A 26,516-nucleotide genomic window follows, 5' to 3' on the forward strand; every position below is an offset into this window, starting at 1 on the left:
ATTTATTAGAAGAAATAGAAAAAATAACCCCCACAAAAAAAAGGTATTCTGTGCTCCTGCATTAGAATAATCAATATTATTAAAATGCCCATACTGCCTAAAGCAATCTACAAATTGAATTATCAGATTCCAATAGTATTTTTTATAGAACTAAAACAAAAAATTCTAAAATGAGCATGGAACCATAAAAATTCTAAATAGCCAAAACAATCTTGAGAAAAAAGAACAAAGCTGGAGGTATCATAGGCCCTCATTTCAAACTATACTACATTGTTATAGTAATCAAAACAGTATGGTATTGGCATAAAAACAGACATTTAGATCAATGGAATAGACAGGTCATAAGAAAATCCATCCATAAATAGGCAATTAATTTATGAAAAAAGAGCCAAGAAGATACAACAGGGTAAAGACAGCCTCTTCAGTAAGTGGTGTTAAGAGTTCAGTTTTTAATGTGGTGCCCTTAGGACTCTGAGGTGCCCTTAGGACTTTCAGGGACAGATGCTAAGTAAGCCCTTGGAAATGCTGGTAAGATGATCAGAGGGGAAGTCAGGACTAGAGATGTATGTTTGGTACTGAGCAGTCTTTATTTGCTACCTAAAATTCAGAGCTGAATTTTAAGAATACTAACTTATTTTTACAGACCAAAAAGTCCTAATAGTTAATTAAATGTTGATCATTTACCAAGAGCTTTTTTGGTCTGTCAATCTTGTATTTCCACTCTTTGTTGGGTAGGAAAATTCTAAGAGCTAGGCTTAGGAGGAAATGTTTTTCTTAATAGGAAGAGCCCATCAATAAAATGTCTCCTCAGGAGCCTCACTGCAGTGTTTTCTTCCAGGGCTGTGAGATGTAGGCAGAGAGGCTAAACAGCTCATCCAGCTAATCAGCTGGAGGGCAGAGGCCTCCTCTGTCTTGTTGACCTAAGAATCCCCAAGTGCAGCATACTACCTCCTGTGGGGCTCCAGGATGAGTCACCCCAAGATGAGCCTCTGTGGTATTAAGATTGTTTTGAGCTAAAGGCAACTTCAGCTTTGGGCTCAAGAGAAACTTTCACCTTCCCTCCACCCTTTGACTACCTGGAAGAGTTTGCATTAGGAGCCTTGTTTAAAATGGGAGACTATCAGAGGTAACCTCTTTTGATGTATCTATAAGGAAGAACAAACTTCTATTTACTAACCATCTGCTCTTTTTTATCATCCTGCAATGACCCTTTGAAGCCCCCAAGGAGCCTTACCTTATCCCTAGCTCAGAATGTCTTACCTGTCTAGAACCCCCTTTCTACCTCCAAACCTCTCATGCATGTGGGGTGTCTGAGTCTCTCACAGACGTGGGGTTCCCATACATATGCATGTATTAAATTTGCTTGCTTCCTTTTGCTAATCTGTCTTATATCTATTTTATTATTAGACCAGCCAGAAAAAACCTTGAGGGTAGAGGAAAGTGTGTTCCTCTCCTACACTCCTAAAGTAAGCTCCTAAAGACAGCACAACTTGCACATCACAGCTCTGAAAATGTTTGCTTTTATCTAAAGAATATTTTTAGGCTCAGTGAAAATCATCTTCAGTTCTTTGCTCTTGATTTAAAAAGTGGATTATTTATTTACAATGTTTAGATGCCTCTCAGGTATCTTGGACTTCAATACTTTCATACTCATGTTTATTCTATCATGTAACTTCTGAAGAATGATCTTTGTTGATGAGGCAGTTAATAGGCTAGTGATTAGAAACATGTGTTCTGAGTTCTGGCCAAGACGGAGGTGTAGGTAGAAACCCTTCACTTCCTTGCACAACGGAAAGGAGGGTAACAACCAATATAAAATCAATAAACCACCAGAAGTGCCAGAAAATCAAACTTTATGAAACTCCAACAACCAAGGAATTAACGAAACATGCAACCAGAACAACCAGACAGGTGAGCGGAAACAAAGAAATACGGCCCAAATGAAAGAACAGAGCAAAACTCCAGAAAGAGAGCTAAGAGATGAGGAGATAGCCAACCTATCTGGTGGAGAATATAAAGCCCTGGTAATCAAAATGCTCACAGAATGGATTGAGCTTGGTCGAAAAATAAAAGGGCAAGTGAAAAATATCTGAAATGAAATAAAGCAAAATATTCAGGGAACCAACAGTAACAGGAAGGAAACAAGGACTCAAATCAATGATTTGGAACAAAAGGAAGAAATAATCATTCAACCCGAACTGAATGAAAAAACAAGAATTCAAAAATGAAATGAATCTTAGGAACATCAGGGACAATTTTAAACATTCCAGTATCCGAATTATAGGGGTGCTAAGAAGAGAAGAACAAGAGCAAGAAATTGAAAACTTATTTGAACAAATAATGAAGGAAAACTTCTCCAGTCTGGTGAAGGAAATAGACTTCCAGGAAGTCCAGGAAGTCCAGAGAGTCCCAAAGAAGTTGGACCCAAAGAAGAACACACCAAGGCACATCATCATTAAGTTACCAAGATTAAAGATAAAGAGAGAATTCTGAAAGCGGCAAGAGGAAAGGAGAGAGTTCCTTACAAAGGAGTGCACATAAGACTATCAGCTGATTTCTCAAAAGAAACTGTGCAAGCAAGAAGGGGCTAGAAAGAAGTATTTGAAGTCATGAAAAGCAAGGACATACATCCAAGATTACTATATCCAGCAAAGCTATCATTTAGAATGGAAGGGCAGAGAAAGTGCTTTCCAGATAAGGAAAAGTTAAAGGAGTTCATCATCATCAAGCCCTTATTATATGAAATGTTAAAGGGACTCATCTAAGAAATTGAAGAAGATCAGAAACTAGGAACAATAAAATGACAACAAACAACTATCAACAAATGAACCTTAAAAAAAGAAAAACAAAAACTAAGTAAACAACTAGACCAGGAACAGAATTGGAGAAATGGACATCACATGGAGGGTTATCAATGTGGATGGAGAAGGGAGAAATAGGGGCAGAAGGTATAAGGAATAGAAGCATAATTGGTAGACATAAAATAGACAGGGAGAGGTAAAAAATGGTATAGGAAACAGAGGATTCAAAAAACTTACACGTATAACCCATGGACATGAACTAAGGAGAGGAAACGCTGGAGGGTTGGGGTATACAGGGCAGAGGGGGATAAAGGGAGAGAAATTGGGAAAACTGTAATTGTAATAGCATAATCAATAAAACATACTTTAAAAAATCAAAAATAAAATGTGGATTACTTATGCCTATTGGTAACTTCAGTGTCTCCTTGTATATTCGCCTGGGTCATTTCTGTCCTTTGTTGAAATGAACTGCCTAAGTCAGGAGTGTCCCAACATAAGCTTTAGTAGGACTCCAGTGCCACAGTGTCACTTTCATCTGTTTCCTAACCTTTGGCCAACATCTTTGCTCTGCTGTTTGCAATTTTTAAACTATTACTCTCATGTATTTTGCTTATGGCTTTCAGTGTGCTTTGTGCAATGAAAGAAGTTTTCCTGATCAGTGTACAAATCACTCCATTTTAGTATGCATTCCTCAAACTACTTTGTAATCTTAAAGCAATGTCTTCATTACTTTTTCCATCCATCTATATTGTGTTTAGACTTTTGCAAAGCCAGCATCTTTAATAACTTGTGTGCATATGCTTCCATTGTTGATCATAATTTCTTCCTAAGACCTGTAGACTCTGACTAGATAATAAGAATGAACACACCAGGTATGTTCTGAGCATGGGCGATCTTATCCGTGTCTTCTGGAAATCTCTTAATAACCTAGCTCAGCTGCTTCCAGACTATTAAACCTCCATAAGGTTATAAATATTTGTTGTTTTAGACTGCTAAATTATGGTGAAATATCGTACACAGAAAGAGAAAACTAATATAGTATAAATCGCATTATAGATGATCAATAATAATGTGCTGAATGGACTAAAGGAAGTATTTCTTGAAGGAAGGCTTTGGAAAAATAGAAGTGGGTAGAATGTACTGGGACATGTAGGACCTAAGCCACTGCCTATGCTGGAACAAAGAAGTTCTGCATCACCAGTTAAATACCTCACCACAAGATTCCCTATTATCAGAAGCAACTGAGACATAGCCACTGGCATTCTGCTGGAAACTGGTTGAATCCTCACTGCCCCTCCCCTCTCACTTGAGTTTTTTCCCAGAGACAAGGCCCATAAATCTCCAGAACTTTCTATCCCAGAACCAGCCATCCCCGATCAGAGGACTTTGTCTTGCAAACACCTATACCCAGGACAGCTTGGCAATATCAGCAGGGTGACCTACCCTCCCAAGGGGTCTGCCACACACCCTTAAAAACCCTTCTACCCTTTTCCTTGCTTCTGAAGTCTGCTTGGACTCAGCCTACTTGATCATAGTGTCTTGCCTTGAATAAAAGCCCTTAACTGGACCTTTTTTGGCTCCCAGTCCTGTCTTAGCCACCTTGGCTACCTAACAGAGGCTACAGAAGAAATGGTGGTATAATCAGTCGTGAGAAATGATTCAACAAGGTCTCTTGTTTTGGTAGCATAGAAAAGATGATTTGCTACTGCATCTCAGCTCTGGGTTAACTTAGAATTGATAAGAAGCTATTCTATAAAATAGCTTGGGGTCCACCACAAAGCAATGGGTCAAGAAGAGTGGTGATCATAAATCAGAGCAGAATCTAAGGTTTTTCTCTGCCAAGATAATGCCCTGCACATTGCTTCAGCAGTTCTTCCTGAAAGATTCCTGAGTCCTCAAGTTTTTCATCAAGAGGCTTCAAGATTTTAGGGCCAACACTGAAGATACCTAATGTTTAAATAGAGAAATTGATGACTGAGCAGAACCTAGATAGTGAGAGAGAATGAGAAAAAAAACCCTCCTGGCAGAATTAAAATACAGAAATGACAAGAAGTGCATTTTTTAAAAGGAATTAATAAACTTCACTGGAGTGGAAAGATAAGTAATGTGAGAAAATGGACCTAAAAGGGAAGCTAAGATCGGAATGCTGAGGACATGAAAAATTAGGCATAGAATGTGCCTTTACCTGTACATAATTTGGAGGCATCAATGTGTTTTAACAGAGGAATAACAGAACCAGAGAAGCATTTTGGCAAATTAACCTGGCATAAGTATATAAAATGGATTGGAAAAGTATTCAGAATAGAGACAGGAAGAAAAGTGCCTAAGTGGAAGTGCGGGAACCAAGAAGGTGCGGGTAAAGAGAGTTGTTTTCATTCTCTTTTACTCAATTGCAGAGCAACAGAATAGCAGAGGAGGAAATGCTTCTTGAAATCTAAAAACCAAATTTAGGAAGTTACTGATGCAACCAAGGTGATTTAGAAAATGAGAAATTAATTAACTTCCAGAGACAATGCAGGAGTTTCTTATTGATTTACTTGAACTCACCCTGCTCCCAAATAGAGATTATATTAAGGCATCTGAGTAGCACTTCAGCCAATAAAAATGTGACCATCACTTCTCTCATTTCCTCCAAAGATAACTAGCTGCCTTCATATGTTAAAAACTTGGATGAGAATTAAGAAAAAAATGGTGAAATTATTTTAGTCTTCCTTTTAAAATGGTAGTCAAATAGGCCACATGTTCTCTAATTCATGTAAGAATCAAGAACACAAAATTGAAAAAAAATCTATTGTATATGACTTATAGGATTTGATTTAAAGATTACATGGCAAAGTGTAACTCTAAAATGATATAAATCTGTTGGTTAGAAAGAATATTTCTTTGGAACTAATTTAACTTCAAGAAAAGCCTATGAGGGAATAATTGGATTTTATCTTGTTGATGTAGGTATACACCCATATATAATTATTGACTTTAGAAAGATGTTTTGTTGTTTTTTTTAATTAATTGTAACACAGAGGTAAGATAAACAGTATAAATTTCAGACAGGCAGCGAGAGATGAGAAATATTTGACATGTCACCAATATTGATGTTATTTTGGGAGATGTAATATTTATTATAAATACAATGCTTCTAGCCTATGCTAAACCTGCTGATCAAAAGGTGTATTCCTAAATCAAAATCAATTAAGAGCTTGTTGTAAAAATAGGGCTTCCAGCTCAACAAAGTACAAAGAAGAAACACTTAAGGCAAAGATGTACAACAATTCACTAATCAAATTTGCAATGCTCTTTCATGCTTCCAAGATGAAAGAATTTCAAAAAACACTCTTTACTCATCCTCTCCTCCACCCTCCACACATTTCCTCTGGTCAGAACCAAGGCACGTGTTAGCATGCACACAGCAGTGAGTGAGTGCACGTTTGCAGTGGCTTTATTCTGTTAATCAGAGAGGGGTTAAGCTACCTCCAAGAAACATGACCAGACTGATATATGGAGATGTTTCCTCCAGAGTGACGATAATGGTAAAATTTCTAGATATATCTTAGAAAATATTTTTTAAAATGAGCTTAATGTTTTATTGATTCTAAGAAATTATTTCAGCCCTGGCTGGTGTACCTCAGTGGATTGAGCATGGGCTGCAAACCAAAGAGTGGCAGGTTCAATTCCCAATCAGGGCACATGCCCTGGTTGTGGGTCAAGTCCCTAGTGAGGGCCACATGAGAGGCAACCACACATTGATGTTTCTCTCTCTCCCCTCTCCTTCTCTCTCTCTTCCTCTCTCTCTAAAAATAAATATATAAAATATTAAAAAAGGAAAATTATTTCAGTGTTGATTAAATAATCCTCAACATTACTAATTTAAATGTACATAGTGTTTTACAGTTTACAAGTCTCTTTATACTCTTTATCTTAAAAAACTATTATTTGTCCCTGTTCTTACAAATATTATGCAAGTAAGAAAGTTGAAACTGCAAGAGGAAGCAATGGAGATATGCAACAATGGAGAGATAATCAAGAAAAACTAGTCACTTTTGGACAAAGTATGTTTACTATAAATAATATAAACTACCTGGTGACCAGGATCCCATCTGGCTTGTTCATTCATTCACCCAACAAGTATTTATTGAAATGAGTACTAAGTAGTGAGTTGCCTTATTTTTGTATCCACAAGGTTTAATATGGACCTGGACCATATTAGCTGCTCAGAAAATATTTCTAGACAGCCTTCTAGCGTGTACTGAAATAAATAATGAAAAAAACACATTTGTATACTATATTATTTTTCTTATTAGTCATCATTATTATAAATTATGTCCTCTGTCATCAGAAAGCTTACCTCTACTTGAAAAAAATGGATAGATATTAAATGAGTAGAGAACAATTCATTGTAAGAGTGAGTTACAAAAATAAGGGGATTATTGAGGCAAGTTAATAGTCATCCAAAAATTATTCACCATACATCTTCTTTAAATAACCAACTACCATAATTATATCTTACGTAAAGATTCAGAAAACAACATCAACAAAATACGTAACTTTTCAATGATAAAGCTGTTGGTACATTTTTTCTATGTTGCCAACAAGAAGTCAGCTGACTTTTAGGGTTAAATAGAAATTAAACTTCATCTGTGACTTCACTTTGACTATTGAAAAGTTGAGAGTCTATACTGAGCCTAAGCCATATTTTGAATATATAATTACTTCATTTATTATTTCAGAAAACATGTATTGAGCATTTGTATTCTAGGCACTATGTTAACTAATCTTTCCTCACTTCGTGTCTTTATCTTCTCTTAATCCCATTCTATAACCTTACAAATTTCAGTAGTAGTATTATAAGACTCTGAGGTTAACAGTTGCAATATTAATGTAACAAAAAGACATCTATAAAATCTAGGCAACCTGAGTCAAAAACTATTTCATTCTAAGTTGGTGTATTCTAAGAATACACCAACAGTTAATAAAAATTTAAATATGATTATATTTGCCAGTAAAATTGAACATCATTCTGAAACAAATAGGATGATAAACAATGTCAAATATTCACATTTTCATTGACATTACAAGTCAGTCAGATTTTAAAAGTATCCAACAGAAATGTCATTATACCTTTTGGCAAGACTGAAGCACCTTCAATCTGTTCTATCAACTTTGCAGCTTATTGGACATCTCAATTAATGGTGGAAATACATTTTTTAAATAAGATCAGTACATGGTTTATATTTGGCTGACCTTGAAGGTTCACAGAAATTTTCCTGGCACTTAATAATTTCTAACTTTAATAGATAAGTCATATCATCTGTATTATCAGTAAATTCAATTTTTTAGTCAGTTATATTCATAACGCAAACTCAAACAACAGTAATAACCTATCCTCTACAAATCTGTTTTTGCTTTAAACCCCAATCATGCAAAAAAGCAGAAGAAATGATTTGGAGAAAATCAGGATAGATTCAAAGGTACCTAAATAATCTCATAAAATAGTCTCTGAATATTCCCAGATCTAAGTATGCATCATTATTAAGAGTACTTCTGCTTCTGTCATGAGCAAGCATCAGCTATGGACTCTACACCCTTCATTTTCCTTTCCTTTCCCTCTTTCATCCTCCCTTCCTCAGTCTCTCCCTTTCTTCCTCCTTTGTGCCTCTCTCTCTTTCCTTTTAAAATATCTAACAGCTCTTTCTGTTCCACCTCCACATATCCAACATTATGGGAGGGAGTCGTAAATTTCAGTAGTACAAAAGAAAAAACACCAAGCTGGTGTTAATTTTGACAGTATGTTGAAAATGTGGAAATAAGTGACTTGCCCTCATATAAGCAATGCACTGAGTCACTAAAGGCTAATCACCACTTGCAGGCAGTGAGAGGAAAAGGAGAGAGAAAGTTTTAGTTGGCCAGATTTAACTGGGTCCTACTAGTTGACACAGGAGACAGTAGGACTGATCAACAATGATGTTTGGTAAATCCAGGGAATTTACGCCCATTTTCCCTTTCTCCAGCAAGGACAGACTTTCAGATGAAGGGAGAATTTGAAGATAGCAATCCAAGAGGGAGGGTACATAGAGACATATACTGAGTTCAAAGTGAATGGCTAGGCAAGACCAAGAGAGGAGGTTCAGAAAGACAGAGGCCCTCACAGGACAGCTGTCAGAAATGCATGCCCAGCAAAGGAGCCATGGAAGGCACTGGGCTGATTAATTCTTCACGTGGAAAAGGACTCTCAGCCCACATTTGATCAGATTTGAAAGACAAACACATTCTGGTATACTAAAACTCTTTGACCATAAAACAAACAATAGTGGTTTGGGTAAACGTGGCACTTATGATTTGAGAGTGATCATTGTAGAACATTTCTGCAGGGTAAATATGTAATTGGTTATGGATCAATAAGTAATTTCAAGAGGAAAAGCTCTTGTTTTCATTTTTATTTATTTATTTTTTTGAAGTAGCAATGCTCTTAAATCAGAATGGAGCAAACAAATTTAGAAAGTTGAGATTACTCTAAACAGCAGGATTCCTTACTACACTAGTTAAGTTTATCTCATCTGATCATTTATTTATGATGCCATAAAAATCCAGATGCTTTCAGTTTTTATTGTTAGATTTTTGCTGAAAGGCATCTGAAATTACTTTCACAGGGTTCTCGTTTTGACAACTGAATTTTGATATTAAAATTTACAATGATAAATTCACAACAGTTCAATAATGCTTGTGCTAAAGTGTTTTTTTTTTTTTTCCCCGTCAAGATTAGCAATGAATTCAGCTTGTGGTCAAATAAACCCCCTACTTAGCTTATTTGAAATTCTGTAAGCATAATGGAAAAATAAAATTAAGAAAATAAACTAACTCATAGATACAGGGAACAAACTGAGGATGGTTGCCAGATGGGAGGGGAGTAGGCAGAATGGGTGAAAAAGGTGAAGGGATTAAGAAGAACACATTGGCAGTTACAAAATAGTCACAGGCATGTAAAATACAGCATAGTGAATATAGTCAATAATATTGTAATAACTGTATATGGTGTCTAATTACTATGCTATATATCTGAAACTAATATAACATTGAATGTCAACTGTAATTAATAAATAAAAAATAAAGAAAATAAATGAATAACACTTTGAAAATTAAGGCCCTGCACATGTCTGTGATTTTTGTGTTTGATGATTTCCTAATTATTTTAAGATGAGTGCCTGAAGGTCAGTTTCTAACAGGAAGGAGAATCAAATGTCCTTTGAGGCACAGGTACTGGTAAAAGGAGAGCTTATAGGGATACACAAAAACAAAACAAAATGAACTCACATGGTCACATGAGAGAGAAGGGATAAACTGTGTCAGATAAAGGGAGATGAAGAGATTTGCATGCTTCTGGAACCTTCCAGAAGATAGACGTTAGACCTAGTACTATAATGATAAGAACCTTTTTATAGTTTTTCAATGTGGTACTTTCCTATGGTACTTACTTTGACATATTAGTAAAATATTAACATCTCTAAACAATGGAAGTCTGCATGTGCTTCTTTGCAAATATTGTAAGGAAATGAGGAGATAAAGAATTGCAATATTCAAACTGGTAGCTCTTGGAATACAGAGATATAGGAAAGAGCTCCCAAGATACAGTGAGTTATCGCAACTTTAAAAGGTAAAGAAAGTTTTTCATTTATTAACTCCTGTTTGCCATGTACTATATGCTGACTATAAATTCTTGTGGGAGGCTTAGAGTTTGGAGAAAAAAGAATGGTCCCAGCATATAAATGTTAAGAATCCATTGTATTTTCTTGATATTTATGTATCAAAATGACTATTAGATGACATGGAAACAATGTTTTTGCCATTTTCTTTCATATCCCCAAATGTCTATGTAGTTTCCTTTCCTCCCAACCATTGCATGTAGATTCAGACAACTCCCTTTCCAGATTAGAAAAGAAATAAGGACACTGCATCCAGATCTTCTGATGTCACCAGTGTTACAACCCCTGCTTCCAGGCTGATGAAATAGTATCTACAAGGCAATAACTTCCTTTATTAATTTGTCAGGTATCCCTCAAGTCACTGAAAACACAGCAAAAATAAATCTTTGTGAACAGAGAATTGAGAGGAATTCACACTGAAAAAGCAAAACCACAACATTTCTATTATGAGGAACACTTTCAACAACAGTGATAGGTATAAAGTCTTATTATCTCTAGAGCATATTTGTGTTTTCTATACCCAAGTACTGGTTGCTGTTAGAGAGGAACTTCCAAAAGATTGAGTTATAAGTTACTTACAAAATACTAACAGTGGAAAAGAATCTGAATCTTATTTTAAAAGTACTTACTATATGCAGCTCTAGGTAGTCCCCCAGGCCAGAAGAACTGTCCACTCGCACCAACACAGCTTCTTTCTGAACAGTACTAAACCCTATGGCCAGTCTGTCTGCTCGCGTACTTGGCCGGTCATTAGGAGGCCACTTATACGTGATTTGTCCACCACCTTTGCTAAAGATATATGTTGTCCCAGCTGCAAAACAAAAAAAAAAACACAAAACCAATTAGTCCAAATATGTGATGTGCACACTTCCCTATGGTAGTTATCTTTACATATCAGTAAAGTATTTAAGTTATACTCCGACCAAATAAAAAAAAATGGCAAAGCAAATAAGCAACAGATTTCAATCGAACATTCTCAAGAAAGAGAAAAGAATTTTTTTTCATTTTAAAGAAATATCAAGGCAGCTTAGTTTTTAATACACTCATTAAATCTACCAGCAGGTGTTTCAGAACAAAAAGGAGATTACTGCTTTTCCAGTGAAGTTGGACAAGCACAGAATGTGATAGGTTTTTTTTTTCTTTCTGCCCATTTAAAAAAATAGTTTAGTAGGAAACATTGACTTTGGATGCTTCCAAAAGGAGCAGGAATATATATCAACTTGTTTTTGAAACAAGGACTACACACAGACGTGGCAGGGTCACACGCCACAGTGAAGCAATATGCTGGGAATCAGCTTCTATGGGGAACGGGGTCTATTCGCATATGACAAATGATAATGAATGGATGAGCAGCCATAAGCCCCAGTAGTCATGTCAAGAAAATAAAGATAATAGATCCCATTTATAGGAGTCAAGTCTTATTTAACAAGCAACATCTAGTAACTGTCAAAGTAGCCAGCATCATGAAAAGACACATTCTTTTTCTCCAAAGTGAATACTATCTTACAGCCCTGGGAATAATGTCATAGCCACAGATGGTGAGTGTTCAAATCTTACTTTACAGTGGTGGTGATGACAGTAAATTATCCATCTTACTTTAAAAAGAACTTTGTTTTCAAACAGGTTTACTAAGCATCCAGTACATTAAAGTCTTATATCATTGCTCCCCTTGAATCTATCTCACAGAATGTAATAACATGAATTTTTTCAGCCAGAATACTTGGAAGAGACATGTGAAGATATGTGTGTGTGTGTGCGTGTGTGCAAGCACACACGCACACACACACACACACACACACATATGAAGAGATCTTCCTCCATACTAAAGGGGGCCACTAAGGATACCCTTAGTTATCACAGGAACAGAACTTAGAACTTTATGGAGGGGAGTATAGTCTTCCAATAACAAAGAATGCCACTGCATATTCATTGTGCACCTATTACATGGACATGGTAAGGAAAGCTATGAGAGTGAATATTAGAATTTTGCCACAAAGCATCTTGTGTTTATGGAAATATACCTTCTACTAAGAGTAAGGCTTCTGTGTAAAAGTTGTATGCATGAGGGGAAAACATCCCAAAAGCAGAATTTGTGTATTTATCTTACATGTTTAAACTTCAGTCATCTTTAAAGTAGTCTCTATTTGATGAAATACACCTTTCAAGACATTTTTTCCAGTGTTCAAAACAGTTTTTGAACCTGTTGATTTTGATGCCTTTTAGTATTTCTGCCATTTTTTGTTTTACCTCCTTCACATCAGCGAAATGTTTCCCTTTGAGGACTTGTTTCATTGGGGAAACAAAAAAAAAAAGTCACTCAGAGCCAGTGAATAGGGAGGGTGGGGCACAGGGGTCATGCTGTTTTTGGGCAAAAACTGCTGAACACTTAGCACAGTGTGGGCAGGTGAGCTCAAAAATCACCCATCATGAAATGGGCAAACATGTTGGAAGAGCCTTCAAAAAAATTCTCTGAAGCTGAATGCAGCCTCTCACAGCAATGCCAGCTCATACACTGATACAGATGGGCTCCTAGAACACTTACTCCTCTAGCACGGGAGGCCTGTACTACACGGGGCCTGCCCTCCAGATGGTAAGTTTTGGTTTTGGGGGGGGTCTCCTCTCATATAGTAATATGTTTTCCAGATATCTGTCCATCAAATTTACATGATGACCGGATTTACCAATTATATGAAAATGACAATATCACACTCATGTACATTTAATTAAATAGCTGATAATATCAATTTTTCCTTTTTTTTTTGTATCTTGGAGCCAAATTTTCTCTGTATTCTGTCTGAGACATTTTCAGAGGCCCACGAGAAACTCCAAAGTACTCTCAATATACCTGTTGCGCATGATTGGTTGGAAAGGTCCTGGTACATAGACCTGACTCAAGAAGCACGTCAGGATGATGTTAAATGTAAAAGTGATAAAGCGGAAATTTGTGAAAATGCAAAGGTAGAAAGGATAAGCACATCTCTATTCAATTTTTTGGATACTAATGAATAAAGGTTCAGCTCTCTCAGGTTAGAATAGGTAAGTTATATTTCAAAGTCACTAGTCAGTGTGCAAGCAAAAAGGAAGGAAAGAAGGAAGGAAGGAGGGAAGGAAGGAAGGAAGGGAATTTAAAACATACAGACTTGTGTATCAGGAATACCAGAGCCTTCTAGAAGCACTATTATTTGGCATCATCAGAAGCTTGTTCATCAGACTATTAAGAAGCAAGCACTGCTTGATAAGTATTTTTCTGCTAGACAATTTTGACAGATGATTAAGTATTAAGTATTTCAGGAAAGCCTACATTGATAAATATAGGACAAGAATATACAAATGTGGAGATTCCTTTAAAATTAAGATGTGGTGGTGGCCTCTGAATGCTGGTACTTAATCTTATTTTCTTCATTTTAATTAACTTTGTTCTCTAATGGCTATGTATTTCATATGAATTAAGAAAAAATATTCAAAACTAGAGATGTTACTTAACAATATGAAATGTATTTAAGAATTCAGATGTTTTCTAGAATCACCCAAATAGAGTAGTGTGGTAAAGCAACAAGTATCTAACATTATGTGGTGATTTTTAAAATTGAAAATCACTTTCACAACAATTTTCACTTCTCTACTTCTGCATGGAAAGTAGGGCAAGTATTACTCCCATGTTATATCTGAGGAAATTCAGTCATAAGGACTGACTTGTTATCTCTTGTTGCAAACTTGGTATGTGGCACAGCTGGTAGGAAGTCTAGTAACTGGGCTCTGGCTCCTATATTCTTTTTAATTACCGAAATGTTTCTGTTATCATAACAAGACTGTCAAAAAAAGTTAATTGGATATGTCAGTCTGAATTTATCAAGGCCAACTGTTATCATATTCTAATGTCTCATATCCATAAAGTGACATTTGTACCTCATGATCATATACTGTCCTTTCACCTCGCAATGTTTTCAAAAAAAGAAAAAATGACATGTAAATGTGAAATGACAGAACATTTAATATATGTAGATTAACATTTAGTTTAGGATACACTTCCCAACTCATGAAACTCTGAAAGTTTCTAGTTGCTCAGTCACAGGACTTGAGGATAATGATTTCAAGGTCTACATTTTCAGCAAGATAAATGTTGTGATACAAATATTATTTCTCAAGATTTGATTTCACCCCGTATTTCAACCTTTCCAGTAAGTATCATGACTTAGCAACTAGCCTACGTGTTGGCTAACCCCGCCCCCCTTACAATGACGTTCCAACTCTTAGGTTTCACCTAAACAAACCAAATGTACTTTACTACTGTTTGCTAAACAATACAATCATCTCTAGTGTCCATTTCTTCCAGATGTGTCTGAAAAACAATTCCTCTTCCTTTTCCTTGCGTATGCACGATAAGGAAAAGGATTGGATTATCCTCATTGGCACAATTCCATGATAAGCAAAGGGATTAGCTGTTCGGCTCTGGCACAGTTCTCTTCTACAGACCTATATGACCACCTTGGCTTTCTTTACTATTTCTTTTTGCATCGAAATCTACAAAATCACTACGCTCTTAAAGCCTTCCTTCCATCAAGATAGAAAATTGCCATATACTCTTTTGGTAACCTTGAGAATATGAGAATATGCCAACAGTAAAATACAGTGGGTCAGATGTCTAAGATTTCCAAATCTGCTTTCTTTAAATTTCATCTTTTTGAAAGAGGACATGATGTACTTACTGAAGCAGAATAACAAAGACATTGAGAATGTAAACTTTGGGTTCAGGCAGAACTGGGTTCAAATTCTAGCTGTATCATTTGCTAGCTAAATGACCTTGACCAAGCTATTTATTCTAAGTCTTATGTTTCCCACCTGAAAAAAAAATGGGGATAATAACACTATTACCTCACAGAGCCTCTACCAGGATTAATTAAGATAGTGCACAGTAACACTTTAGTCCTGTTTCTGGAGTATAGTAAGTACCCAATACTCTATTTTAGAGAAAATAGATGGCATGTTTGTGTGTATGCAGGTGGTGAAAATATAACTAATATTGTAATATGGTTGTTTTGTTTTAATATAAGTGACTTTAGAAAAGTTCAATTCATTTTAAAGTTGTGTTCAAACCAAGTGCCTTTTAAGAAAGGTTTAAGAACTTTCCTATACCCCAGTTTTCATGAATCTTTTCAGTACTTCATTCCTTAGATTAGTACTTTTTTCCACATAAACCCATTATATTATTATTTATATTCACTAATTGCTGACAATGGAAAAATATTAAATTGCATCAAATGCAAGTTTTCACGAGGAAAAGAACATTAGTTCATCGCCATAAAGCATCTAGAATGGGAAAAATTACAGCCTAGTGCAAAAAAAAATCACTGTGACCTTTAAATAAAGGAGCAAGTCTATAAAAAATAAATTTCAATGTAGCTTTATCTTTTTACTTTTATTTTTATATAAATATGTTTTAGTTTATTATCTAAGTGATTTCAACTTGCAGCAACAGTACATCTTAGTCAGTTACAAGCACTTTACCAACATGGAGGAACCTGTTGCTGCTGTTACTCATGCAGGTTTCTATACGGCAAGCACTAGCACATCAGTGCCATGACTACTAATGGACTTATTGCAAATTAACCTTGACATCCATCACATCACCGAATGTACGAATGACTCAAACTTAAAGAGGTTTTCAGCAATCTCCACATTTAAGTGGTGCCAGTCTATATTCCTCACTCCAAATCGATTATCAAAGCTGGCTCCATCAGATGCAAATTCAGCAGTGTCAACACACTTTGCATTGCAAAAAATGTTTGTAAAAATTACATGTGGGCTCCTGTCTAACATTCAATGGCCTGTAATGTTGTAATAATATTTTTAGACTTTATTTAACATATATTTACACAAAGGACTCTTCCCTACTTCTTTCTCATTAACCATATCCTTCCAAAATGTGTACACCTCAGCCTCACTTGTTCCTGAAAAACCTAATATATTCCCCCCAAAGGACTGAACCTTTCTGAAAAAGAAAACCAATAAGGTATGCTTGATTATTGGTTGCTCTGGATCCTTGCTATATGAACAATAGTATAATTAACTTCTGAATAGATTAGATTCTAACTCATAACATAAATATATGAATGAAAGGTTCTTTTCTGAAAGCCTGTAATTCTTCAAATGTCATCCTGTAACCAATATGAAACGTGTAGGCCATTATGATTCTGTTAAATGTAACAGGAACATAACACTTTTTCCAGTAAAAGTTTGCTAGGCATTCAGATGGAAATTAAAAGTAAAACAATTATAAATAAGGGGGACTTTTATTCTTTGTACAATCATGTCAAGAGGAAATGACATGAATTTCTGAACATTAAATTTCTGAACAACTTCTACCTATATGGAAGCATTTTTCTGAATAAAGTTCATAAAAAGTGAAGACAATGGGAAGCCCACCTTGTATAAAAAATAAGTTTTAGACTATAGTAAAATTTCTAAACTGGTAAAACTTAAAAAAATTATAAATGAATAAATCTTAACCCTATGTGAATGAAAACAACTTATTACAGTTAATTGTCCTCTGTTTCTATAAATTTTTGTGAGACCACAAAGAATTATTTCATAAAACTTAGCACAATAGTTTAAAATTAAAATAGCACATTAATTTTAATCTTTCACATAGCCTTAAAAGCTCAGGAAAGTTGGGGTTTTAAGAGAAAAGATGAATGAAATCAGAGTAATAGGCATTTCCATCTATAATATGTAATCAACTCTAATTTTAAAAAGTAATAACAATTACCATGATTCCAAAGTAAGAGATAGCGCTCAATATTACTGTGCTTCTAAGGGTGGAGAAACAGTAAAAGAGGAAAATGAAAACAAAGACCATATGATATTGTAATTTCAGAGTTTCCATGGAAGACCCAGGCTTGTTAGAATGGATATGAGTAATACAACTAAAGGGACTGGAAAATGAGATAGGTTTTCACTCATCAACTTTACAAGACAGAACAGGTAGGTCCTTAATAAAACAAACAGGGCAACAAACGTGGCATGCCACGGGAATGGCTTAGAAACTGACTCTGTCATCTGAATCAGACTGAAGAAAAGAAATTCCAGAAGAGCTTAAACAATTCCCAAATAATGAAAGCCCTATCCCAGTAATTCACAATGCCTTTCAAGACAGAAGGAACAATGGGAGGGTTTTCATATCAGACAAGTTGCATGTTCCGTCGGGACCCTGGATACTTATAAATTAAGAAAATGTGCCCTGGCTGGTGTAGCTCAGTGGATTGAGCGCGGGCTGGGAACCAAAGTGTCCCAGGTTCGATTCCCAGCCAGGGTACATTCCTGGGTTGCAGGTCAGAACCCCCAGCAACCGCACATTGATCTCTCTCTCTCTCTCTCTCTCTCTCTCTCTCTCTCTCTCTCCCCCTTCCCTCTCTAAAAATAAATAAAATCTTAAAAAAAAAAGAAAATGTATTACATTTTAAAAAAACACTTTATTGACTACTTATACAATTAAATGCAAACTGAGAAAAACAGGAAAGGTCAAAACTGGAAACACCCTGCTTTTGTGCATCAGAACTTCCGGAGAGCCACTCTGTCAAAAGTCAGGGCACAGGTGCTAGTCTATTAAACATGAATCAGGAACTCAGCTGAAGTTCTTTCATAAAAATTCTAGAATCCCATGCAAATCAGAAATATTGTTAGACCCTCAGGGTCCATGAGATCTCACCAGGCGTTAACAATAAATGTCTCCTAAACTTTCAATGGGATCAAAGGAGGCTGAACCACTGAGACTCCACAGTAAACCTGGGAGGCGTGAAAGCGAGAAATGTTCTCACTAAGCCACTCTGTACAAGATTCAGTTCTATCCCAGCCAAGATACCATTTAAAATAAGAAATGGTGTGTGCTTATTCAATAAGAAATTTTAATTAAAATAAGACTATCAAGAAAATAGAACAGCAAAGAGCTATCATGATCCCTACGAGGTCAGGAATCATTTCTCTCAAAAATAATTTCAATAGTAATTATGCACTTCAGTGAGAAAGTAAGAATTTTCCCTTTGCCTATTGCCCCAAAACTTTTCTCTAATAAAAATCTTTTTCTAATAAATATTTTACATTTTTCTACTCTATATGTTTATTTTACTTTATTTTTTTTTATTTTAGAGAGAGGAGAAGGGAGGGAGGGAAGGGGGAGAGAGAGAGAGAGACATCGATGTGCGGGAGAAACGTCACTTGGCTGCCTTCCATATGTGCCCTGACTGAGGACAGAACCAGCAACCCAGGCGGGCACCCCACCCAGAATCGAAACGGCGACCTTTTGGTTTATGGGACAATACACAACCAACTAAGTCACACACACCAGCCCAGGTTAGCCTTTATATTTTATAATAAAAATTCTATACTCTTGTGATCTTTGAAAGATTAATAACACAAGTGGCTTGTGTGTATTTTTCATTTTGATATCTGACATTTTGAAATTTACAGAAAGAACATGCTACATGGGAAAACTGTCAGTTTTTTTAAACAAGTGCTTTACTAACTGCTGTAATTCTTTAGCATATAAGTGGAGTAATGGCTGACTGACCTTGCCCATACCATAGACATTTGTTCAGGAATACCACAAATAGTACACAGACTGTGAGGTGTGGGGAGATTCAAAGCTTCTGTAATGACACTTAGCAGAAATGATTCATTTATATCCTGACATTTTCAGAGTCGAGTCTGAATCTTTAAAAGGTGTGAGGCTTTTGCAAAGCCTTATTGTAGGCATCATGCCTCAAAAGCCATCCAAGCCTTCAGCTCATTCTGAGGCTTCAAATTTGCTGAACAGAAAAGCAGAAGACAAATGTTTATTATTAATGTCATAATCACTTTTATTCTACAAATCAAAGGCCTTATAAATTTTTGTAAGTGACACTACTTCCTGCCTGTAACCATGGAATTGAATACTGAACACAAACCTGGATGTGATTATACTGAACTATTTGCATTACATACTTTTTTTATAAAACAAGATTCTTTTTTCTTTAAAGATTTTATTTAGTTATTTTTTGAGAGAGGGGAAGGGAGGAAGAAAGTGAGGGAGAGAAACATCAGTGTGTGGTTGCCTCTCACATGTCCCCTACTGGGGCCTGGCCTACAACCCAGGCATGTGCCCTGACTGGGAATCGAACAAGCAACCCTTTGGTTCACAGGCTGGTGCTCAATCCACTGAACTGCTCCTGCCAGGGCATACTTAAAACAAATAGAGGCCACCATACAAGCAAGGCAACTCCTAACAATTTTAGGTGGAAACCAGAAGTTTTGTTTTTGTTTGTTTTCTAATCTTAGTTCCTTTCATTTAACATCTTCCTGCCTATCTGTTATAGTTATTTTCTCCCTGACTAGGCCCCAAATAAAACTATTTACTAGTTATTTTGGACTGGAACTGGATAGAGCATTAGCTTCTGACTCAGAAGTCACTTCAAACTAAGCTCTAACCCTATCAACCTAGGCATTCACAGCGAAATACACATTTTCCTCCCAAAATGACTTTTGCTTTTGCTGCTTTATGCTTCTCTGCTGCACAGCCGGTTTTCTTTTCAGTCCTGCTCCCCACTCTCATTCCAGCCCAGGTGAATTCTCTTCCTTTGTATCTACAAAATTTATTCTAACTTGTTAACGATTATATGTCAGAGTTATCTTTTATTAAAATTGCCATCTTAAATGTATGCCTACTAAAGGTAGTAGAAGATTTAATTTTTGGTCTCTTCATGAGACTTGTGCTTTTTTCTTCATTCATCAATCATGAGCAAGAACCAAATATGTTCCTTGAACTAAGTCAGGGATATTGCTACAATAATAAATAACATAAGGCTCCTGATTCTCAGATGTGTTTAACAAATTCCATGCCCACATCTGTTACCAAAATGGAATAAATGTCTGCAGTTGTATAAGAAATCTGACGGATTTCACCAAATACAACAAACTAAGATGAGGGAATAGATGGCCTAGATCACCTTGATAATGAACCTCATTCTTCATTTTATGATGTCAGAGTAAGGAAAGACTGGGATGGAGAGTCGTGAGACTCTTCAACCAGGTCCTGGTGAACATAAGAGAGTCAGTACCTGTTCCCACAGTTTTCTGGAATAACCCATCTTAAATATTTCCATATTGTACAGGGAAGAGCAGGATATAGCCTGATGGTTCTTAGGCTTTAAGAATTGGAGGGGGCCAAGAAGAAATGACAACTAGATGCAACGGAAGATCTTGGTTTAGATCTTGAACTTGCAGAAAATGGACATTAGTGGGATGACTGGTAATTTTTTAAATAAGGTCTTTAGTTAATGACATTGTGTTAATGCTTATTTCCTGTTTTTTTTAAAGATTTTATTTATTTATTTTTAGAGAGGGGAGGGAGGGAGGGAGAGAGAGAGAGAGAGGGAGATAGAGAAACATCAATGTGCGGTTGCTGGGGGTTATGGTCTGCAACCCAGGAATTGTACCCTGGCTGGGAATCGAACCTGGGACACTTTGGTTCCCAGCCCTTGCTGAATTCACTGAGCTACACCAGCCAGGGGTTATTTCCTGGTTTTGATGACTGTACTATGGTTATATAAGATGTTCACTTTGAGGAAGGCAGCTGAAGGGCATAAAAAAAAAGCCTGTATTTTACTTTTGTAAACTTTTTTTATAAATTTAAAATTATTTCAAAACAAGTATTCCAAAAGAAATGTATTAATCATGAGGAACAATTTAGAGTTTGAGCAAGACTGTCGCCAGTGGACGCCTGCAGCAGGAGCAGCTGGAACAGTCCCTGGCTCTTGAAATAAAGTGTGGCTGGGGGCTCTGCTGGGCCGTGGGAGTGGAGAGCGTGTGGAGGCAGGTGGGAGACTTAAGTTTTCTTTCTGCATGTAAGAAATTTGTTTAAAACATAGCTTATTGTAAACAAACCATAATTAAGTTTTTAACATGAAGATATCTGAAAAATTCAGAGTAAAATAAAAATTGCCTAAGTAGAGCAGTCAAATCTGAGATCAGTTCACCCAGGAGACCAAGTTCTCATTCATCCATTTATTCATGTATTCAATCAGGGTGAATCATTGTAGAAGTCATTGAAATTCTTATGATAGTTTCTAGTGCTAAAATCACATAGGTAAATAGCCTTGAGACCAAACTCACTTATCCAACTTTATGATTTCAGTTGAGTCCGATTAGTGTGAGCTAATTTCTTTATTTTGTTTGGAATCTAAGAGGGACTCCAGTGTCATGGAGAGGCAAAAGATAATAGTGCAGATGCTAACACATGTTTCTGTAATATATTACTGATATTTGCCCGTGTAAAAATTAGTATACGTGGTTGCTGTAATGGAAGAGATGAGTCAAAAGACAGAAAATTGTGGTCATTATAAAGGGGAGATTTGTACCTTTTTTAACACAGCAAGAGAAAAAAAATCCAGTGAGACATTAGTTTAGAAGTTGCTTGAAAGACTGAAAGCCAGATGGGTTTAGTGAAGTAGGAGGAAAAGACTCTAACTCAGAATAAGGAGTTGGGATTTTAGACAAAAGAGAACAAAACATAATGCTGAGACAACAGAAGAATATGATAGGAGAAAGAATACAAAGGCATACAACATCATAATTCAAGAATAAAAACATCTATACACTCAATAAAAATTAAGCATTTCTATGTATAAAGCACCACACTAGACCCTGGAGGTGACAAAGGTACATGCTGTGGCTTTAGAATGTAGCTTTTCCGTGACAATCACTACCCATTCAACCAGATGTCAATTCTTGAATTTCTGTATTTCCATTCTTATAGCCATTGTTCATATCATATCACCTTCAGTCTTTGAGGTTGAAATAAATATTCATCCTTACTTATCTGATACACTCCTGTCCTTCCTTAAGTTAAACCTACCTTAATTTAAATCTGCCTGACAAATAACATCAGATTATTTTTTAAACTGTACTTGTAATCACTCCTTTTATTGAAAGACCTTCAATGACTAAACCGCTGTCTACCAAATAAAGTGAAAAATTCTAATGGTATCTTTGAATGTGCTTCAAACAAACCAACCCTCTATTTCAGCCAAACTGAGGAATTCATTTGGTCTTCTGAAATACTCCCATTTCTTTTTAACATGGTTCTGGAAAAATAAGAGCAAATGTATTTTGTGGGAAGGATTTTCATGAGAAAAGTCACAGAGGTACAAGATGGATTCCAGAAATAGGAAACAGATCCACTTATATTAATAAAGAAACTGATGCATTTTTAAGCACTGCATTTTCCTGTCTCCTGAATTAAATCTCTAGATAAATACAGAGTACAAATCATATAATAGAAATTAGGATGATTCAAGGTCAGTGTTAAAAAGAGATCAGATCAGTTCTGGTATCTCAGTATATTCATAATTCTATGAAATGCAAATTTTCTTTAACAGAGTCATATAACTTTATAAATGTAGAAAAATGTGATATTACTGTCATAAGAGAGAAAATGTATTTAATAAGAAGTATCTTGGTGATATTTACTACTTATCACGTATGTGTTCATTCCATCTTTATCAGAAAAGAAACCACTTCTTGGGGATGGTGGGAGGTGGGACTGGATTGGGAGTAAAAAGGAGAAAACTGTATTTGAACAATGATTAAAATAAAAAAAAAAGAAAGAAACCACTTCTAATTTAAGTCCTGTACTATGCTCAGTAAAAAGAGGAGCAGTAACAGCAACCTACATTTAAAAAAAGTGTATATACCTTTAGTTTGTTTGTTTATTCATTCCTTATCTCAGACTCTGAAACAGCTTATGAGGATAACAATAAGAATACAATTCTGTGGATTTTGAGAGATACCAATCCACATACTTTCATAATCACAATTATAAGAAGCAAAATATTGGGAAGTTAGATCACTTACTTTGATAAGCAATTGTGGATATTTGCAAGATTTAAAATCCAAAGATGAAGTTTTTTAACCTATGAAGGTATTTAGCCAATGGAATGCAACAAAGAAATGAATTTTGAAAGTGCTGGAGAAAGAAAAAGTTGTTTTTCTACAGAGATCTTTCTATTTCGCCACCCGTGTGAAGATATATAACTATGTGTGAGAGTCATTTTTGAAGTGGAAATGATTGAACGTTAGAGGGTGGATTAAAGTGCCAATCAGCCCTGGGGCAGGGAAGTGTCAAACCTTTCTTCTTTTGTATTTGGTTCATAAAATTCTATCTTCCTAGACTGAAATTACAAAGTGGTTCCAATCTGCACCTCAGATCCTCGAACACTCAGGTCCCCAATCTCAAAAGACCCTCAGGTTTGAAACATAAGTCTTTGAGCTCTAGTGTCTTCAAATAGCAACTCTGAAAACAGTTGAAAATGACCTATAGGACCAGGAGGGACAAGCATTATTAAAGGGTAAGGTAGGCTTCAAATTTAAAGATACCCGGGCCTCAGATCTCAGATCATCCTGAAAAGTTTAATTCATTTTAAATTGGTTATTGTGTTCAAATGAAGTTGCCTGCCATCTGTTTTTGAAGTCCTTAAAATTAAGTTTTATGATTCTTGTGGGGACAAGGAGGCCATTTCTAACACAGTATAATGTGCTTACCACTACAATCACTAATTAGAATTACTTATTAAGAATGGGATTCCTTTTTTTTCTAGAATATTCTAAATTGTTTATCAAAGAATGGCATGCCTTTCTGTTCTTTCTTGGGTACATTGACATCACAGTCATAACTTTGGGGTAGATACTGTTGAAATGATTATTTTTAGTCAGCTGTGTAGCAATAATGCCTTCTAAAAGCTACATTTAACCAAGAGAGCAATATTTTTGGAACAGCCGGCAGGATAACAGTGCTTTGTGGTATTAACATGTTCTAGCAAATCAGTTTGCACTCATTATCATAAGCAATTACTTACTGTTTAGATGCAGCTCTTATTAAATCGGTGAGCAATTTGCAAGAATTAAAACATAATAGAGAGCTTTCTGAAAATTCAACTATATCCTGAGAAAAATGATGTGACTAGGTTCACAGACCATGCACCAAACACAGAACCCATTAAATATTCATAGCATTAAAATAATAGTTATTTGGCCACATGGACTTTTACTGTTATATAATGTGGTAACCCTTGCTTGGACACTATCAGTACAACTATGAATATCAGACAATAGGGAGCATTAACAAAATAAGGCCTAAGGAAAAAGTAGAAAGGCTTTGTTTTCTGAGAATGATCTAGCTATAAATTTGACTAAATTTTGGTACTTTAATAACCCATAGCATTGTCTGAGTGATTTGGTGCGACCCAATCTGTCCCTTTTAAGAAGTTTCTATTGTCTTGATGATTCCTTCCATTTATGTCTGTGGTGGACACAGCCGGAGTCCATCCCTGTCCATCTCCCTTTCTTTAATGACAGAACTCAAAGCAGGGCAAACAGCTAAACTGCATGTAAGCTGGGCATATAGCTGTCCAGTTAGAGCCTGCATTTCCCATTCTCCCTTGCAGCTTGATGGGGCCATATGACTAAATTTTCACCAGGGACACATGACCAGAAATGATGTATGATATACATTGGTTTTAGTTCAGGCCCTGAAATGTATCTTCACTTTCCTGCCCAAGCCCCTCTCTCTTTTTTGTAAGTGATGACAAAAACTGAGACAGCTGCCTTAGATCTGGAGATGGCAGCTGCGGGTTCCAAATTGCACCCTCCAACCTTGTACTGTCATTACTATGTGAGAAAATAGAACTTATATTTTGTACATATCTGTGCATTTCAGGCTCTCATTTGTATTGCAAAGAATATTTGTATAGACTTTGAAACAAAATGACAAAACATTTCCATGCATTTCTATACTCATGACAGTCAAGTAAATTTGATAGGGAAGCTGTAATTATCTGTTTTACAAATTTAAAAGGAATTGGTGTTCACAGAGGCATAACGATTTGTTCTGGTCACAAAGTAATGTAAAACTTTTTACCAAAACCTTCCACAGAAGCTAGTAAAAAATATGTTATTCTTTTTTATAGTCAGCCACTGTTACTCACCCTGGCAGATTCTATGGGGGAGAGGGGCACGTGCTTTCATGGACCTACCCTATTCTCAAATTATTTTCTCCCTTACAGAAACAAAATGGCACACATTTGCAAAATATGGTAAGGATGTTGTCTATGACCCTGAAGCAAAGTGAGATTAATTGACCCATACTGACCCCTTGGCTGGAAAACAGACCATTTAATCTAGAAAACTTGTAAATTCTTTCTCTGTCCCTTTGAGATATGTATCTTTTCCCAGCTTCTTGACAGCTTTACAACCCAGGAATGTCCTTCTCAAGGGCCTGGAAGCCATCCCTTGGAAATGTAATCATCAAGGAAGATAGTGCCCCTCTCTCTCAGTCTTTGCGGGAAGGAAGCCAAATTTGGATAAGCACCAATTAGCAAACACATAGCCACACTGAGCAACCTCCCTTCTCCACCCCCATGTAATCCAGGATTTTTCCACCAGCTCACCCCAGAGCTTAAAAAGCCTCCTGCCTTAAATTTCAGCAGAGTTCAGTTCAATTTATCTTCTCTATATCATCATCCTTCTCAGAGAAAAATCTCTACTCTATTGTAGATTCCCTTTTATCCTCACCTGAGAGCATGGTTATTGATTTTAGAGAGAGGAGAAGGGAGTAAAAAAAAGAAACATCCATGTGAGATAGAAACATCAATCAGTTGCATCTTGCATGTGCCCTGACTAGGACAGAACCAATAACCTAGGCATGTGTCCTGACTGGGAATTGAACCCTCAACCTTTTGACCCATGGGATGACTCTCCAACCAACTGAGCCATGTGGCAAGGGCCTCAGCAATATTTTATAGAAACATCATGAGGAATATTCACTCACCTACAGTGAATTATGAGATACAACCATTATAGCAAAGCATTTTATCTTTATTTCTTGATAATAATCACAGCAAAAAAACAAGTGCATAATTATCAATATAGAGTAAATTTTATCTATTTCATTTTGTATTGGTTTTATATTGTTTGTCTCTCATATTTTATCTTGAGC

General features: G+C 36.1%; 1 protein-coding gene across 37 annotated transcripts in view; it reads right to left on the reverse strand.

The window, feature by feature from the left end:
* The window catches only part of NRXN1 (neurexin 1), a 1,086,661-nt gene that overhangs the window by 300,310 nt on the left and 759,835 nt on the right, over nucleotides 1-26,516 (reverse strand). For all 37 annotated transcript variants that reach the window (XM_036030058.1, XM_036030055.1, XM_028514420.2 and 34 more), the window contains one exon: nucleotides 11,125-11,306. In XM_036030058.1, the coding sequence (XP_035885951.1) occupies nucleotides 11,125-11,306 (182 nt within the window). The remainder of the gene's footprint in view (nucleotides 1-11,124; nucleotides 11,307-26,516) is intronic.

The sequence above is a fragment of the Phyllostomus discolor genome, chromosome 6, assembly GCF_004126475.2.
Source record: "Phyllostomus discolor isolate MPI-MPIP mPhyDis1 chromosome 6, mPhyDis1.pri.v3, whole genome shotgun sequence".
Taxonomy (NCBI): Eukaryota; Metazoa; Chordata; class Mammalia; order Chiroptera; family Phyllostomidae; genus Phyllostomus; species Phyllostomus discolor.